Source organism: Cupressus sempervirens, chromosome 10, assembly GCF_028749045.1.
Source record: "Cupressus sempervirens isolate cs-2001-9-10 chromosome 10, ASM2874904v1, whole genome shotgun sequence".
Classification (NCBI taxonomy): domain Eukaryota; kingdom Viridiplantae; phylum Streptophyta; class Pinopsida; order Cupressales; family Cupressaceae; genus Cupressus; species Cupressus sempervirens.
In genome coordinates, this window is record NC_143127.1 from 784,756,379 (window position 1) to 784,774,413 (window position 18,035).

The 18,035-nt window shown below is 35.0% G+C and overlaps 1 protein-coding gene across 1 annotated transcript in view; it reads right to left on the reverse strand.

The window, feature by feature from the left end:
• The window catches only part of ATG6 (AUTOPHAGY 6), a 186,564-nt gene that overhangs the window by 140,060 nt on the left and 28,469 nt on the right, over window positions 1-18,035 (reverse strand). Inside the window, exon 2 of the mRNA XM_089807349.1 lies at window positions 11,331-11,788. Coding sequence (XP_089663475.1) covers window positions 11,331-11,788 — 458 coding nt within the window. The remainder of the gene's footprint in view (window positions 1-11,330; window positions 11,789-18,035) is intronic.

The window sequence follows — 18,035 nt, forward strand, 5'->3', positions numbered from 1 at the left end:
TACAAGGTTGTATGTCAAGAGCACTTGAGAATTTTGAGATCTGACATCTCCCTTGCTAAGAGGGAGTGTTAATGTGTAGCTTCAGTAGAAGTGAACTACATAAAATTTTGAGTATATGATGTTAAGAATATAACCTAGATAAACCTATAGGTCTGATGGTACAGATCGTACCTGCTCTTCTATACATATATTCCTAATGAATGGCATTCAATTTAATATATATTATCTCTAAAGGTGTCGGCGATTTCTAGACAAATACATTATTTGTTCTTGGTTAACTTAGTTAGTCATAACTAATTTATTTACTAAAGATCATTGGCTTAGGGATAACAAGTTGTTTGTTAATGCCAAGGGTTATGTCCCTTGAGGGACATACCCTCTAGATAGGATATATGTACGCGTTGTGAATGCAATTTGGAAGACACACATACACAACAGTCTGATCTTCCAAGCATTTTACTTCCTCCGAAATACATAGCAGAGATATTATTAATCATCCAAGATCGAATATAGAGGACTGGACCTTCAGTAAACATTAGTAATATCTGCCTCAATCAAATTCTGAATATACGTTTGTAGAAGATCCATGAATTTAACATGATATCAGAGCCAAGTTGCAAATGTAAGGTTTGCAACCAAATTCATCATGACAGTATTACATCTATAATACAAACATAATAGCATTAGACAAAAACTGGAGTTTTATTTCTATTTACCGCAAAGACTTCTTGTTGTCATCGGGGGTTCGATGATAATAAACTTTAATTGTTGACAAGCGATAAGGTTATCAGGCACAATCATCTACAAGTGTTGTTGAATTACAGAAACCTCCTGTACAAATCTATGAACTTAATCACGCAGGTTTGTCAAGTATTGAACTCATTGGACTCAACAGAGTTTTGGAAGGTTTGCTGGTGAAATCAGACCAATGATTTTCAAGCTTAGCGAACTCAACTCGCTAGATATATCAATGAAGATGAATCAAGCTCGTATTCACTACCAATGATGCGTCTTTGATCAAAAATTGCTTTCCACCATCAGTCACGCAATCCATGGGATGTTGGGCATCTAGATTCGGAGAAGATTTGATTGTTGGATCGAAGTCAATGTACAAAATCACTCATGTTGTAAAGATCTTGTATGCAGGAGTGTGGACCTGCTAGCATATTGGCTCTCTGTGATGCCAAGGAACCCATGTGTCTTCACCAATGTGCCACAGATGGGGCCATGTGGCAGTTCCGGTGCAGGGATTTTTTTCTTATACGCTGATATGACTATCAACACCCTTGATGGTGTGCTTGAGGCTTATAAAATATGATCTGTCCAAATCCACCGTAAAAACCTTGTGCTTGGGATGGGTCGCATGGACCAATCCACATGCAGATCGGGTTGATAAGAGTGCTACAGTTTAAAGATCTGACACTCGATAGAAAATAAAACTCATTTTGTTGATCTGTTGTAACAAATATAACACGTGTGAGTAAACAAATAGTGACTTGTAGATACATATGCTCTCGATTCCTTTATGACGTCTGTGTGGATAAGGAAAAGCATCCTTATAAAATCTGAAGAAATTCAATTGCACAGATAAACAGACTGAGAGACGGATTGACTATGTCTGAAATAAAATATATATATTCATTCTATGTCTGCTGAAGGGTGATGTGGACTCAATGCTGCTGAAAGTGAAAGATAAGTTGTGATCATCGATGTACTACAGAAAGAAGATTCAGTGATACAATTCAGACTTTAAAGAATAAGTTGAACAGATCAATGCTCAGTTCATGCATGAAATAATTGTGATATTCTCCAATACATGCTTCAATTTTGCTAGAGACATTTCCTTATAATATCTGATTTAATTTGCAAAGAAGCTCCATGTATCCCAAGTTAAATTTCTTGTTCTGAAAAGTTGTTCACAAACAGTTTACTGTATCAGAATTTCAGTTTGATTATAACAGAAGTTACAGCAATATTACTGGATTAATATGACTTCAGACTTAATGCAATTGGTTCCTTAAATCATTTGTAAGTTGGCATTGGGTTAGTGCTCAAATTGATTGAGTGGGTGCTGTAATTTTGAAAGAGTTTTTCTAAGTAGGGATTGTTTCTCATTAGGGTTGAAACCCTCAAAGTTCTAATTGGATGAAACAACTCGGTCACAAAATAAGATGGTAGACTTCCGCACTTCGAGTCTATAATCAGTAGACACTAAGGAAGCCTGTGAAGTTTTTTTGGAATTAGCCATCAAGTGAAATATTGAACAAGAGTGTTGTTAGAACAACTCCACATGATTCCAGGCAGTACAGAGTTGATGGGCAGAAAGACTGCAAAAGGCATAGCAAGAGTTATAATGGCCATTAAAAGGCTTGAGGATGTTGATGTTTTAATGGAGATAATTCCAAATCCTAATAAAGTGCATAGTGTGAAGGTCCTTCAACTTGAAACTGTGGAAGTCATATTTTTTACACCTTCGATATTCTTGGAAGTCTTGGTACTCTAACTAGCAACACTTTACATTTTAATGGAAACATAATGAACTGAGATGGGTCTGCACTTGAAATTACTTCAAGATCAATACGAGTAAAGGATTTCAGAATATACTATGGACTAGAGCTTGTGATCTAGTTTGACTTCTATGTTGCTGAATGCTTATATCTGTTGACTGCGGATGGAACAAGAAGTACAAAGAGATAAGTATTCTTTATGGTTGAATAATGCTCTTCAATCCTTCATGTTGTTATTAATCCATGCTATATTATTTGGATAATGAATCATGAATGATTCAAGCATTAATATTTCTCTTGGACTGTTATTAATCTTTGCGAAAAGCTGTCAGGATGGCACCAAGGTTAGAGTACCAGATGTATCTAAGTATTCTTCTACCAAGCAGCAATTACTTTTCATAAGAGGAATGCAATGGGGAGATGAGAGATATGTAGACTGCTTCATTGATACATTTAGTTGTATCTCCCACCCTCTGTGGGCAATGCTAGGTAGATCCATCCTTTGCAAGTATGCAAGATGGTATCATAGAAAGTCCATAATGTTCAATATCACCCTCTAAGAATGCCATTGTGATTATGTGAATATTTTGAATGTTTTGAATCCTACCTAGCTAAGAGGGAGTATTGAAATTAGCTAAATCGGATTCTAGCATATTTAATTCTATGGAATTGGCCAGAAATGAAGGTTGTGATCTCTAAATGGGAGATACTTTTGGTAAGGCTTTGTCAGGTCAGGAATATTAAAGGAGGATACATTAGGCTGCTGGAAACTATAGTCAAGCACAAAATTCATTGTAATATTTGGTGACTATCTACCATTCTGGAAGGCCATTACTCAAAGAGTATTTGGTAAATATCGTTGATATTCTAGGAGGCCAATACTCATGATATCATATGCGATATCAAAACATTTTACTCAAGGCATTTCTGATCTTTCCTCAAGTCCAAGAGGGAGTAGACCATGCTTTATTTATTCACGAGTAATAAAGAATTTGTACCAAAAATCATAAGTATCAACTTATAAGAAGGTTATATGTCAAAGAGAGTACTTTGAAGATTGAGTTGACTCCCCAGGATCTAGGTTATACAAACTCAGATTGAGTGTACCATGTCAAGATGGTGTATACTCATAAAGTACAAAAGCTTTCATCAAGGTTATGATGGAAAGATAAGTATCTATTGTACTTGAGCTCGTCTTTTACCTTATGTCTATAATATCTTTCATTTGTATTTCTTATAAGAAGAGTATATGCCTTGATTCTGTTTTCTGAAGAATGTTCCTGTAGGAAAGAAGTTTGGATTCAGAGGGAGTCTAACATCTCATCAAGGCAATCTTGAATAAGGAGCTTGGAAGATTTCATATCCAGTAGGAGTCTTGAAAATCTAAAGTGAGCAACCATCTGATGGGCCTACCTTTATAAACATCATGGTGTGGAAGCATTTTTCAGCAAACAATCTTGCAGCATCAGTTTGTTGTAATAGAAAGAAAAAAAAATCTTCTAGCACGAATTTGATGTGATATCAAATGATCTTATGGGGTTTTTAATCAGTAGAGGACTACTGGCAAACCTTGAATAGATTCAAGATTGTGTTGTGAAAGAGACATTTCGATGTCTATGAATCACAACTTGGATAAAGAGAGAATTTAATTATTCTCTAGACTTCATCCTTAAGTACTAGAAATTAGAAAGCAGATATTCTTATCAAACCTCTCTGAGAGTGATCATCTCAGGAAAGATCCAAGTATGATTGAATTATTTTGTATTCTTATGATAATTTTATTTTTTGTCAAGCTATTGATTGTTATGGGCTCCACCATGTGTAATCATTATTTAAAGAGGTGACGATCTCTGAAATAATGAATACTTGAGTAAAAGGCATTATGAGAGATGACGATCTCTTAGATAATGTACTAAACAGTAGATTTTACTGTAAGACTCAGATGAGTTTTAGATCGTGTTGTGACATTGGCATTGCTATGTTCATGGGTCACAAATTGGATAAAGGAAGAACCTTAGAATTCTCTAGGTTTATCCTATATTCTGGTAGATTTTAAACTCAGGATCTCGTTGTGATATAGAAATACCAGTTTCTATGAGTCACAACATGTGTTTTATCACTAATAGCAATGATTTGTCATATCACAGATTTAGTAATATGACTTTGTATCATGTGTTCTATGATATCACATACTAAGAAGAGAGAAACAGATATAGAGTATTAATTCTTGCTTAAACATCTGTATTGATGTTGCTAGATATGATATCTCTCTATAGGATTATCAGGTTAAGAGGGAGTGTTAAGAATATAACCTAGATAAACCTACAGGTTTGATGGTACAGATCGTACCTGCTCTTCTATACATATATTCCTAATGAATGGCATTCAATCTAATATATATTGTCTCTAAAGGTGCCGGCGATTTCTAGACAAAGACATTATTTGTTCTTGGTTAACTTAATTAGTCATAACTAATTTATTTACTAAAGATCACTAGCTTAGGGATAACAAGTTGTTTGTTAATGCCAAGGGATATGTCCCTTAAGGGACATACTCTCTAGATAGGATATATGTACGGGTTGTGAATGCAGTTTGGAAGACACACATACACGGCAGTCTGATCTTCCGAGCATTTTACTTCCTCTGAAATACATTGCAGAGATATTATTAATCATCCAAGATCGAATATAGAGGACTGGACCTTCAGTAAACATTAGTAATATCTGCCTCAATCAAATTCTGAATATACATTTGTAGAAGATCCATGAATTTAACATATGAAACTATGTGATTTCCACACACATATACTAAATTACTATTGTGTGTTTCTGAATAAATCTCATATACTTTATTAAATTATTGTAATGTTTCATAAATGATCGATTGACTAAATACCTTACCGTTGGCTAAAGCAGTCCATGGCCCCATAGGGCCATTAAGACATGACTCTCCACATTAGTATATAGTGCCAATCTCTGTTGAAGGAAAATTATCAATCAACAGCAATGATACATACTTCAGCAGCAGTCAAATACCGAGTCTAAGTCTGAAAACAATAACACAGTCAGATTATATATAATTCAGTACAGCTGTGAATGACTAAGTCACAAGGTTCGGGTTCAAGTTCGAGTTCGACAACTATGAAGTTCGAACAAAGTTCGATGAGTCAAGCAAATTGAAAAAAATTCGACATTAAATTCGCCTTATGTAATTATAAAAAAAATATAACTATATGATATTTATAAATTATTATTATATGTTTGAGTTTCATTATATCAAAATAAATTATAATATTTTAATATTGATAAAAAGATTAAATTATTGATATTTTAACTAAACAAATTGTAATATTTTGATATAGATAAAGAAATAACTTATTAATATTTTAATTATAAATTGAAGTTAATAATAGTAAATATAAATTAATAAAATACAATAACATAAATGAGAATATTTTAATTGTATCAAATTTTAATATTATAAATGTAGTAACAAATTTGAAATTACACTAACATAAAATTAAATAAATTAATGAGAATCGTATTAATATAACTTTAACCCTAAAAACAGAATAATAAAAATCGTGTCTTTTTATAATGTGATGGCTGTTAGCGGAACATGATCTGAACAGCGAACAACATTGATGGGAATTGCAGAGTAATGGACATGCCTCTTATCAAAATGCAGAAATGACGGACGGAATCGAGATTGCAAACACAGAAATAATGGACGTGGGTTGCAGAAGTCACAGAAATGTTAGAAACGAGCAGGATTGCAGATATAGCAGCCGTCTATGATTTTGAAGCCCAACAGCTGCCGTCCACGATTTGCATAGAGTCCACGATTTCAAAAGCCAAAAATGTTGAAGATTTGCAGACGAATTTCAGGCGAACATTTACAATTTTATTTTATTTTTTATGGGTTCGCCGAATTTCGAACCTAAAGCCGAAAATTCGGCGAACCCTGTGACTTAGGTGAATGATATTATAGATTACTCATAGCATCATCAAGTTATTTATAAGATCTTCATTGTTGTCAAATTCAGATTCATATATATATATACAAGAAATACTGATTCAGGTCCATGTCATTACTAAAAGGAAAAATCAGTACATCTCTATCAGAGATCCTACAAACCTTTACATCAAGAACCAAAAATAATAGAAATAAATAACAGGAAAATAAAAAACACAAGCTCCTTCGATGTAGAGGTTTACCCTGAGAAAACCCTCCTACACGAGGAAAAACCCAGCCACACTTCAAATTGATCCTTTTATTGAGTTCCCATATCAATACAATAATCTATCGCTTATGGTTAAAGACTTCAACCAATTAATTGATAAGCCTTGTTCAACCTTTTACACAAATTGTTCACTCCAAAATAACTAATAAGCATAAGCATTTCCCAGACACTCAAAAGACTTAACAAAATGTATGTGTCGTTCTTACTCCAATTGAATATACAAAACTAACATAAATCTTATGCAATAAGACAATCTGTCATAGCTTATATCACAGGCATCTTAAAACTTTAAAGACTAATAATTGGGTGTCCCATGCAAAACTGAAGCAGCACTCGAAATACCAAAAAAAAATCACTGCAACTCCACCAAAGCTCATGTCGTATATAGTCCCAAGGAACCAAAAGGTCATGTGATGGATAGCCAAATGTTACAAAAATTAATCCCAAACATTAAAACAGGAATGGTTGACAATACCAAGCACCACCTCATGATGCTAGTCATCGCATGCACTTTGCAATGTCATACTAACATCACAGAGAAGAAGATAATACAAGAATAATAAATAATAGTCTGCACGATATCTCTGCTGTGCAGAGATAAGAACAGAATGATGTCATTCCATGTTGCAGATCATCACAATAATGAAGGATCTCTATAGCAGCTATCTTAAACATTAACAAGGACATGTCTTTTGGTATCATAGTTGACCTAGCCTAGGATCAAATTAAAATTGCAAATTGTTCGTTCATCATAAATCTGACCTTGCAACAAATTTAATTAGATTTACAGCATCTTGTTCAACACCCAGCCAACTTGATAGAGCCTTTGCATTGAATTTGAATTGCAATTAATGAGGTGTGGAAATGATAGTCTTTTTAGGCTCAATCAACATATAAATCAGAATTTTGTCCATTTGTTGGGCTTCATTATCTTGGCCTGGGTGGAAATTGTCCAGCTCTTAGGCTCGTGTCATCATGGAATAGCAGCCTTATTGCGCTCGTGCTCAAACATTAAATGGAAATTTCGCACTTCTTGAGCTCACTGCATTGCTTACAGTGGAAAATGCTCACTTGTGGGGCTCTTTACCTTGCATTGTCAGAATTTAGAATGGTCTCAAGCTCGGTGGTTGAGCAGAGACTGTCTAGTTGTGGGGCTTGCACACTCTGGGCAGAAAATGTAGTGTTGTTGGGAAAATCTTGCTGTCTTGAGCAAAGTTGGCAGAAAATAGCCCTTGCTTGGGCACATTTTTGGGAGTGCTTGGCTTTAATCAAGATAGAGACATTAAATTTACCAAGTGTTACTCCATTATATACTACAATCAGATCAAAGATTTTCTTTCTCTAAATGCTTGCAACTGTGATTTTACACTCACATCACTTGGGGTTTTATCTTAACAATGCCCACACCTACTTAACATTTGATTTTCTCCTAAAGGCTGGGTAGAATTTAGGAGGATGCCATGCAAGAATAAGCATGGTGTTGGGCTAATGGATCCCCAAGCAGGTCAGAATTCTGACCTGCCTTAGGCTCATGCCTAAGGGTCAAAATTTCTAAGTGTTTATACTTCAAAATCAAGTTTCCACTAGCTCGTCCAAAATTTAAGGTTTGCAAATTGATCTCTCTTCCCCATTACTTGATCTCACAACTTGTAATCCAAATTTCCTCTTTCTCCTTAGCTTGGATTTTCGTTGGTTTCAATATCTTCAATTCATCCTCCAATTGAGATCATCATTCTTTTGATTTCAATCTGCATGTAGACTGCTTGAGAGCTGCAATTTCATACAATTCAATTAAGTTCAAAGGCAACCTTCAACTTCACACAACACTCACATGATTGCCCTGCATAACATTTTACTCTCTTTTCATGAGTTATAAGACTCTCAATTTGATGAGGAAATTGACTAAATGCTGGTAAATAAAACTGCAATTGAAAACCTCTCATCCTTGTTCAGACCCCGAGTCACACCCAAGACCACTCTAGGACCTTGACAGGCTGCTAAGAGTTCAAAATGCTGCTATACTACCACTAAGACTAGTCACAGCTAAAGCCAAAAAGAGGGAACACCTCACAATGTCTCTTTGCACAAGTATGTGACACACACAAACACACCCACACACACACGCACATATTAATGTATAATTTGTACCTTCTCGAATATGACCTTTTGATAAAGCTCAAGATTGAAACAGGCCTTAAAAATCCGCATACACCCTCATAATAAGGCATGTATGCTTATTAGTAGTTAGAATCTTCACCAATATTTGCAAAATAAGCATAAATGACACAACCACAAGTAACATGAATACAATCTCCCAACTCCAATAAAATCCAGATCAAAATGCCTCCTCCATAAGAGATTGAAATTGGACAAAGATCCAGGCAAGGATATCTAACACGCTAGTCTTGACCGAGATCCTACGGTGCATCATTTATTATTTGCCAATAAACATAGTCAAATGCTAGGACATTGATTTTTGAAATCAACCAAAAAGGATTTATGTGCACCCTCAGGTCAAATGACTACAGATTGAATTAGCTATAGACTTATAAAACCTATTTTGTGGTAAAGCTTGAGGAATTACAGTCAACACATCATATTGAATTCAATCCATACTCAGACTCTACCTGAACTGTACTTCTGATTGTCAAATAGAATATAAATATGTTTCAAATAACAGAAGTCCATTTTATATTTGATTCTTTAATCCAAGATTCTACCCAAACAAATATAAACTACATTATTAATGGGTACATTTTGTTGGAAGCACACATAAATAATAAATGGTTTTAAATTATTTAGCTTCACCATGCAGATCTGCAACCATAGTATGATTGGGGAAAACTAAAATGTCATACATACTATAAACATTAAAATTAATCTAAAAGGGATATTTTGAAGAAGAAAAAAAAACTGTATCTCATATGACGATTTCAAAACAACAGAATCACATCAACTTAATACCATGTGACCACAACAACATTACCTCCCTAAAATCAAGCAGAGATAAGTAGTGGGCCTGCACCTCAAGCAGCAGACAAACCATACAAGATATGTACAGCTGCCAATAAAAGTTATGCCCTCTGTAAAATCTAAACAGAAAGGGACTGTCCCACTGAAAAGTTATGGACCACAACATTTTACAGCTATCCTTGGCCATCCAATTGTCCCAACACCCCTTGCCAACTAAATTACCGGTTCTGGCTCAGTTTCTAGTTTTGGTTTGCTCGTTCAGTTCATAGATTTGGTGTATAATATTTGAGGTTAGTGTTTTGGGATCCTCCGCTAAAAAAATCATAAAAATAAACATATTTACTGCCTAAAAACAGAAATGATTAAGGCTATATACACATTTTTTATTGTCCAAATATATAAACCTCATACAATATTAATAAAATTAATATATAAAATAGCAATAAAGTTATAAATAGAGTTGATATTTATGTATATTGTTAATTTTTTAAAAATATCAATTACCACATAGCATAATGACTACCACACACATCAATTACTCAAAAAAATCACACTGCATCAAAAAAGTAATCCATTTCAAGGGCCATGCTGATATCTTTAATTCATTATTCATTTAATTGGATTAAAGTTTGAATCTCAGCCACTGATCTGTCATACACAACACTGACCAAAAGATATGCAAAACAAAATAAAGCCGCTATTGAAAGAGAAGAATTGCAAAATTGGCATGTGCACAACAGGGCAACATGACAGCCTGCATTACAACAAACAAACAAAACAGCTGCCATTGGGTGGGTTAAATATCTCATAAAAATCTCTAATAAACTTTGTTTTGTTCCTGTTCAGATGGCAACAATTGGTTCTGGTCTCCCCCTCTGTCCATTTGCCTGCCCCTCTTCTTATGCCAAACGACAAGATATCGAATCTGACAGATAATATTTTCTTCCCAAAGAAAAAGTACACAGATTATCCGTAGCAGGAAATAAGTATTACTTTTAGCTTATCAATTTTAAAATGACAATTTATCTCTACAAAGATGCAGGATTCATCTGAAATCTATACATTTGCCCAGGAATATCCAGAACAAATCTTAAGACAGTTCAAATCCCCAGCCATACAAACCAGATCCAGATCTGGGACCTCTGCGTAATCAACAGGAATCTTAGGTTACCAAGAAAGAGAGGCAGCATATAGATGACAAACTTCAGCATGAAACAGTAAATATCCAAACAACAGTACAGCTCCAAAAGAAATGCAAAGACAAAGTAAATCAATCAAAATGGAGTTGTGTGCAGTTGAGATTAAACAACAGGCATTAAACTGTTCGTGGATAAATGACATTTATACAAATTTTCACAGGAATATATTAAATGAGTGTATCTGTTGAAAGTTGAAACAGACAAATTTGTAGCTAAAATTCAAAATGAGTATAAAGCTGTTACTGCCTAAGACCCATTTATTCTACTAATTCAGATATGGGACTCATTAACCAGCATATCTATTTCAACAGAAAATATATATCACTCTGAATTCAAAACAATAACTTAATCCTTATTTTTATGATGAATCTCTGTTCTTGCTCTGAGACAGCAAGCATGCACATTTACCTGTGTCTGAGAAGATACGATGTCAAAGACCCGATTCAAAACTGTTATGCAGGAATTAAAACTAGCATTATTTGTGTGGAGTGCACTGCTAGAACTTCCAACAGAACTTGGAGAATGAACACCACCTCCTTCAGGAGAAGATTCATATCTATACATAGAAGCAGCTGCAGATGGCAATACAACAAATGATTCATCCATTGCCCTTGTAGCTTGGCTGTCAGATCCCATATTAGCAACATGACCAGGAAAGCCTTTATCTGTATGTCCCAATGCATGATTAATAGGCTGATGTGGGCCAGCTGTTGGAATAGACCCATGGTTCTGAATTCCGCTTGGTCGTGGTCGAGGAGGAAATCCAGGTGCATGATTCTTCTGCTTGGGCAAAACGACAAATGAATGGTCCATTCTACTAGCTCCCAATACACTCGCAGTGCCATGGATTGATGATGCATACAGCCCTACAATAAATTCCAGAGTGGGCTGTCAATTAAAATTGAAAAACTATAGGTTCAATTAGAAACAGAGACTGAAACAGTATTAACCAGAGTTGCCAGATACATCCCCTCCCCCACACAGATAACGCTTATCTGCATATCAGATACCAGATGCAGATATGATAATCCTAGGTATGTTACAGACATCATATATAGCTATAAACTTATACTGCTATAAAAGCCCATATATAGGCTGTATCCAATGCGTCTTGCATAAGACACCATGCGATCCAGTGCTGTTAATGGTTTGCTATATATTTATACATATAGTAGGGATATATACAAGACTGTCAAACAGTCCTATTGAAGAAAACAGTTTCCTTATAAAAACCAATCACCTGTATGGTCAAAGGGATTGATGAAGAATTCTGAACTAGCAGTTCAAAAACACAATCCAAACTCTGCTTATACAAGAAACTTTCAGCTATATGATGAAAAACGGATTAATTGTCATCCATAAAACACCATACGAAGTATTAAAACCAGATTTGATAAACAATTTTGATTCCCTAAGTGCTGAATCAACAGTTAAGCATCAAAAATCACAACACCTTGAAGACAAGAAGTAATGCCACAAATCATCGATTAAAGTACACAACCAATGAAAGATAATGGGGAAGAAAATGTGGACCTCGTAAGATATTTATGGGTGGTCAATACATCAATTATAAATTCAAATTGTGATAAAATTTTATATTAAACTAGGGAGGAGTGAGCAATTTACACATACATAGCAGATTTGTTCATGGGTAAATACATCACTTACTGCAAGCTACATATTCAACTGTGGCCGAACACGTCACTTACTGTACTTTCCATAGCCGAGCATGTCAGTTACCACAAGCTACATATTTGACTATAGCAAAACATGCTACTCACAGACAACATGTTAACTTGTAGCTAACATGTCACCGTGACTGGAAAACCATATTCAACTATGGCCAAACTGTCATGAAAGAGACAAAAACACAACAGTTTCCCACCGACTGGTTTTCTATTTGTCCAGAACATCATGTAGAAGTTGTTCAACATTCGTGTGTTAAATTATGTATACCCTGGGGACATGCTTCTGGGGTTTTTTAAATGTTTTTTCAGGGTCGTTTTCCCTGGAGACATGTCCCTTTGGGGCCACAAGGACTTCATGGCATGCCTCATTCATTTTTCTGTTGTTGCACTATACTTTTAAAAGAAACAAGGAAAAAGGGCATGCAATAAGGTCCTTAAAGGCATTGATTTCCTTGCTGAACTCTTCCAACCCCCACTCCCCTCATCTGAAAACAAGAAACACACCAGGGGCACTGCTCCTCTATCGTAATAAGCGCTGCCACCCCTGGACCCAACTCTTGTTTTCAAAAATAAATAATAGAGTTTGCTTTGTGCTGTACGAATTAAAAACCACTTATTTCCCTGAGCTTTTCAAGATTAATTCTCAAGCATTTGAATTCCTAAGATACGTGATTTGGCCATTATTGATTCTGTGTAACGATAATATGCTATAAACCATTTTGGTTTATCACTAACATTTATGATTCAATAATTGACATTGAATTATCAAAGAGCAAATGCCTTCATAAATTTCTATTTAATATTTTGCATTTTGTGCAAATTATTGTTGTCTTAATGTATGCTTTATATTTCATATAGTCATTTATTTATTAATAATCTGCATGCCATCCCCAAATCTAGTAACAAAAATTCCATTCCCGCATCACAGAAACTCAGAGAAACACTGCTTAGGTACATGTAATTTACATGGTTCGAGAACATATAGAACTCAGATGAGTCCAGCAGTTGCAAGAAGTTGGAAGTAATATTAGTTGAGAGAAATACTGAATTTGGTCCAGAAAAGACAAATGAGTTGTTATGGATGTCATAATCAAACAAAAAACACTGGCCTTATGTGCTTGTATCCTTCCATTTTGGCAACAGATGGAGGAGGTAAGCCTCACTTCTTGTGGTATTTATCCACAGCAGGTTTCTCAGTAGGAAATCAAATTTAATTCACTTTTTGAGATTTTCAAAGTTAATTCTTCAGTTCCATTCTGCAATTAAACAGCTTTAGAACATATCTGCATGAGCAATGTATTTAAGTCTTAAGATCTGCACATTATTTATAGAGTTCAGTCATAGACTGGGTAGAATCCCTTTGGATGAATTAGTCAGTGACACATAGAAACAATAGCAAATCATTCTTTGCTTCCACTAGGAAATTATCAAATCAGTAGAAGAAGGAATTATAGAAAATTTTAAAAAGCATAATCATTTCATTTTATTCAAAATGTGATCAGAATACACCAGATGCACATGACAAGAATATTCCTTGTATAATAAGTGTCTGAGATTAAAATGGCTGGGAAGTGCACAATCTATTGAACCTTTTAAGGTGTTCTTTCCTTCGTGTTGTTAAAATTTAAAATTCAGCAGATGTTATGCAGATTCAGCAACCTCTGATTTTAAACAAATTGACTAACCTAAGCTTCAACCAAACCTGCATTTTCTGAGTGCTATAACCTACATACACAAACATCCAAAAGTACAAGAAATTAAGAAAACAAACTGAAACCAAAATTCTGCAGTTGCTAGAAAAGTATATCTTATTATTCTGGAATACTTCTAGTAAAAAAGATGTATGCCACGGTGCTAAGGACCTAAATTAAGGAAATTAAACACTAAACATTCTATCCTTAATTTAGAAAAATTAAATATAAGTAGTTTAGCAATTTTCTGCTTTTTTTCTGCACCTCAGTCTAGGTTAGCCAGATACCACTTATCCTCTCAATCATTCAGGTCAACCAACAAACAGTATTGGAACAGTCCTGAGACATCATGCAGAGCCCAAAGGCACATCATGTGTCATTCAACAATGTTCTGGCATCATCCATTCACACTGTCTTATCCAATTAGACTGGTGCAAAAATACTGAAGCAATAAAAAAGAGGTTCCCCAGACTGCAAGAACAGATATTGAAATGCAAGACATTCTGTCTCCTCCTCTGAAACACTGTCAAGGTACATTACTGTAAACAATATGGATATCACCTTTACATTTCTGTGAGCTCAACTGCCAAATGCACAAGCACATCTTAAAAAATGTACAAATGTGGCACAATTCCTTGCGCCAGAGACATTGACACCAGCGCAACATAGCTCAGTTGTTTCATTGCGACAATCTATTAGCCCATGTCAGAAGTTCCAGAAAGTCTCCTACTCGTAACAAGTTCTTTGGGTGAGGTCTTGGGGATCATTTTCCTTTTCTTACTGTAAGGCTCTCCTTCAGCTGAAGCTGCACGTATCTCCTCAAATTGAACATGTTTCTTCTTTAAAGGTCATTTGCAGAGGCACTAAGGTCCTTGTCTTTATGTGTCACATCAGCTTGAGGTTCATCCTATCGTGCAGGTTCTTCTACTTCTTTTCCTTCATCCCTCTAGGTGGAATACCTAGTTTTTACTCAAGACCAAGAGGTGACAGGTTTCTCACAGGACTCAACTTTTTCCTTCTTTTTCTTAGAAACAAGTGTTACATCCCAAATTTTGCCCTAAGTTTTAAATTGATCATAGTCGTTGGTTTAACAAAATATTTCTTTCATGATCATGTGAAACAAGTTAGTTAATTATAGACGTTGTATCAATTTATTTCTTTCATGATCATGTGAAACAAGTTAGTTAATTATAGACATTGTATCAATTTATTACTTTCCTGATCATGTGAAATGAGTTAGTTAATTATAAACGTTGTACCCACTAATAATGAGTTATTTCATTCATGATCATGTGAAATGAGTTAGTTATTATAGACGTTGATGAAATCTATAACTGTCATTAGATGATCGACAATTGTTTGATTGTAATTGATGATTAATATATCTTTGAATTGATGTTTGGGCGACAATGCTTTGCTTGGGTGATTGCAGGAAGAAGATTGAAGAGAGGGGAAGCATTGCTAAACGGGATCATTGAAAAGGGATGGTCAATTAGTTCAGTCATCAGGATCGACAGGTACGACCTAAGACTACCCTGGAATGGATACGGAGACTTGACAACATGTTGCATTATGGGACCGTATGAGCTATTAGAGAAACAATATAATAATTTTTTTTTAAATAACTTATACAATATAAATTAAAAAAATATTTCATACCTTTGAAGATTTATTTTGAATTTATTATTTAATCATTATTATACACCCTCAAATACGAACACATGTATGTAAAAATGAGGTGACACCAATAAATTATAAGTTTATAATCTAATGATGCCACTTCATCAATACGTACACATGAATGTTTTTAAGAATGCATAATAATAATAAAATAAAATAAATTAAACTCTTCAACTTCATATTCCTTCCCTCTTTATTTCTTCTTTTAAAAATTCGATTTGATAAACACTCGAATAGCCTTCTTTGTAACTGAAGGTAGTTGAAGAGCCAAGCCATCTTTTTAATAGAGTCTCAATGATCGTATTTGTCATAGTCTATTTCCTCTCTGCATTCGATGGCTCTCTTTTCTCTACTTATACGTTTGAGCAAAGGGAGGAGAATCTAAGTATAATTACCAGCTTCATTCACTTGTTCCCCGTTTTCCATTTCACCTTCACAGCTTTCTTTATTCACAGGATCAGTGCAAGGAAGGGCGGAGTCTATCTTCCCGGCCACGGAAGGCAAGGAGCAGACTGTGGAGACACGTAAGATTTACTGAGTCCGCCGAACCTTGTTAAGAATCTATTAATGCTTTTATTCATAATGCTATGCCAATCGAGTGTTTTGTTTTTCATGAATACCAAATACTGTTGCCAATTAAATACAAACTCAATCAGAATAGGCATTTATATAGTTTTCTAGTTCATAGAGTCTGTTTTCATGTCACTGTTGTTCTTTAACCATAAGATTGTATCAAGCAAGGATGTGAAAGATGGAATTATAATGATAACCATGAACTAATGATCCTGCCCAAAATTTCATTCTTCCATTTATACACCATACAGATGTGAGAGTAATATCATGAAGTCCAAACACCAAGGAATTCACCGGCAATGATGCCATTAAAGGTGAAGAGGTGTAAAGCAAATAAAGTGGATATAAACTCACAAGCACCTAGGAATCACCGGCATGGTAGCCTGAAATGGTGAGGTGTAAATAGCCTACACAAACAATAAAGAAATCAGATTAACTAAATAATAGAAAAATTCTATAAAAGCTCATGCATGTTCCGATAATGAAATACGTTGTCAAGTCGAGTAGTGGAGATCAGGTTTACTAACCCAATTTGAAATCCTTGGCTAGGGTAGAAATAGGTAGATGTGCCGATCATGTGATCTTTTTTGTTTGTTCAGATGTTTTAGTTATTTGGTAAATAACTGTTGGGACACTCAAACCACCTAAGAATTCAAACTAACACAAACAAGCAAATGAAAGCGACTATAATCACATGGAAAATGGCAATAAAGATGGCAACTCACACAATCTTTTTTGCTTGTCACATCATGATTAAGCTTATTTAATTCACCGCATGCCATTCCATAATTACTTTTTATTAAGCTGTGTACATGCTTAAGTTGTCACATCAACGTGAACTTACCTTTTCTAAACATGACATGTCATCATTTCTTTAAGTGCAAACTTTTATGGAAAAATAAAATAAAATCAGACAATACAATATGGACAAATAAAATATGACATAGCCCCCAACTTAAAATGAGGCATGCGTCCCACCATGCCATGTGTGTGACCTAGACAGTTAAGCACATAAAAATGCAATCTACAAATTAAATGAATGAAATATATGTATGAGAACATCATACTTACCTGTCCAGCTTGGCTGACTGATTGCATTGTCATCATATGTTGTTGAGGTTGAGAAGGGTGAGGTGGATGGGTGGAAAGACAAAAGATAAGATGGTCAATTATTACGAAAAAGAGGGCTTCCATAAGTGAAAGCTTTTATTATGAAGCTTTGAAATAGATTCAAAGAGATGAGCGAATCTGAGTCAAAGACCCAAATTCCGTTGCTACAGGAGCAGTGGCAATTCCTTGGAATTTGAATTGCTGCAGGAACTCTTCCCCTACTCTATGGTTTGTTGTAGAGCTTGAGACGATGACCGTTGACTAGAAGTTTAAACTATATAGGATCTACGTGGACAATTGCACAACACCATTATCATATACTACAACTATTTCATACAATCCTAACCATCTGGTTTGGAATTTGCCAGGAT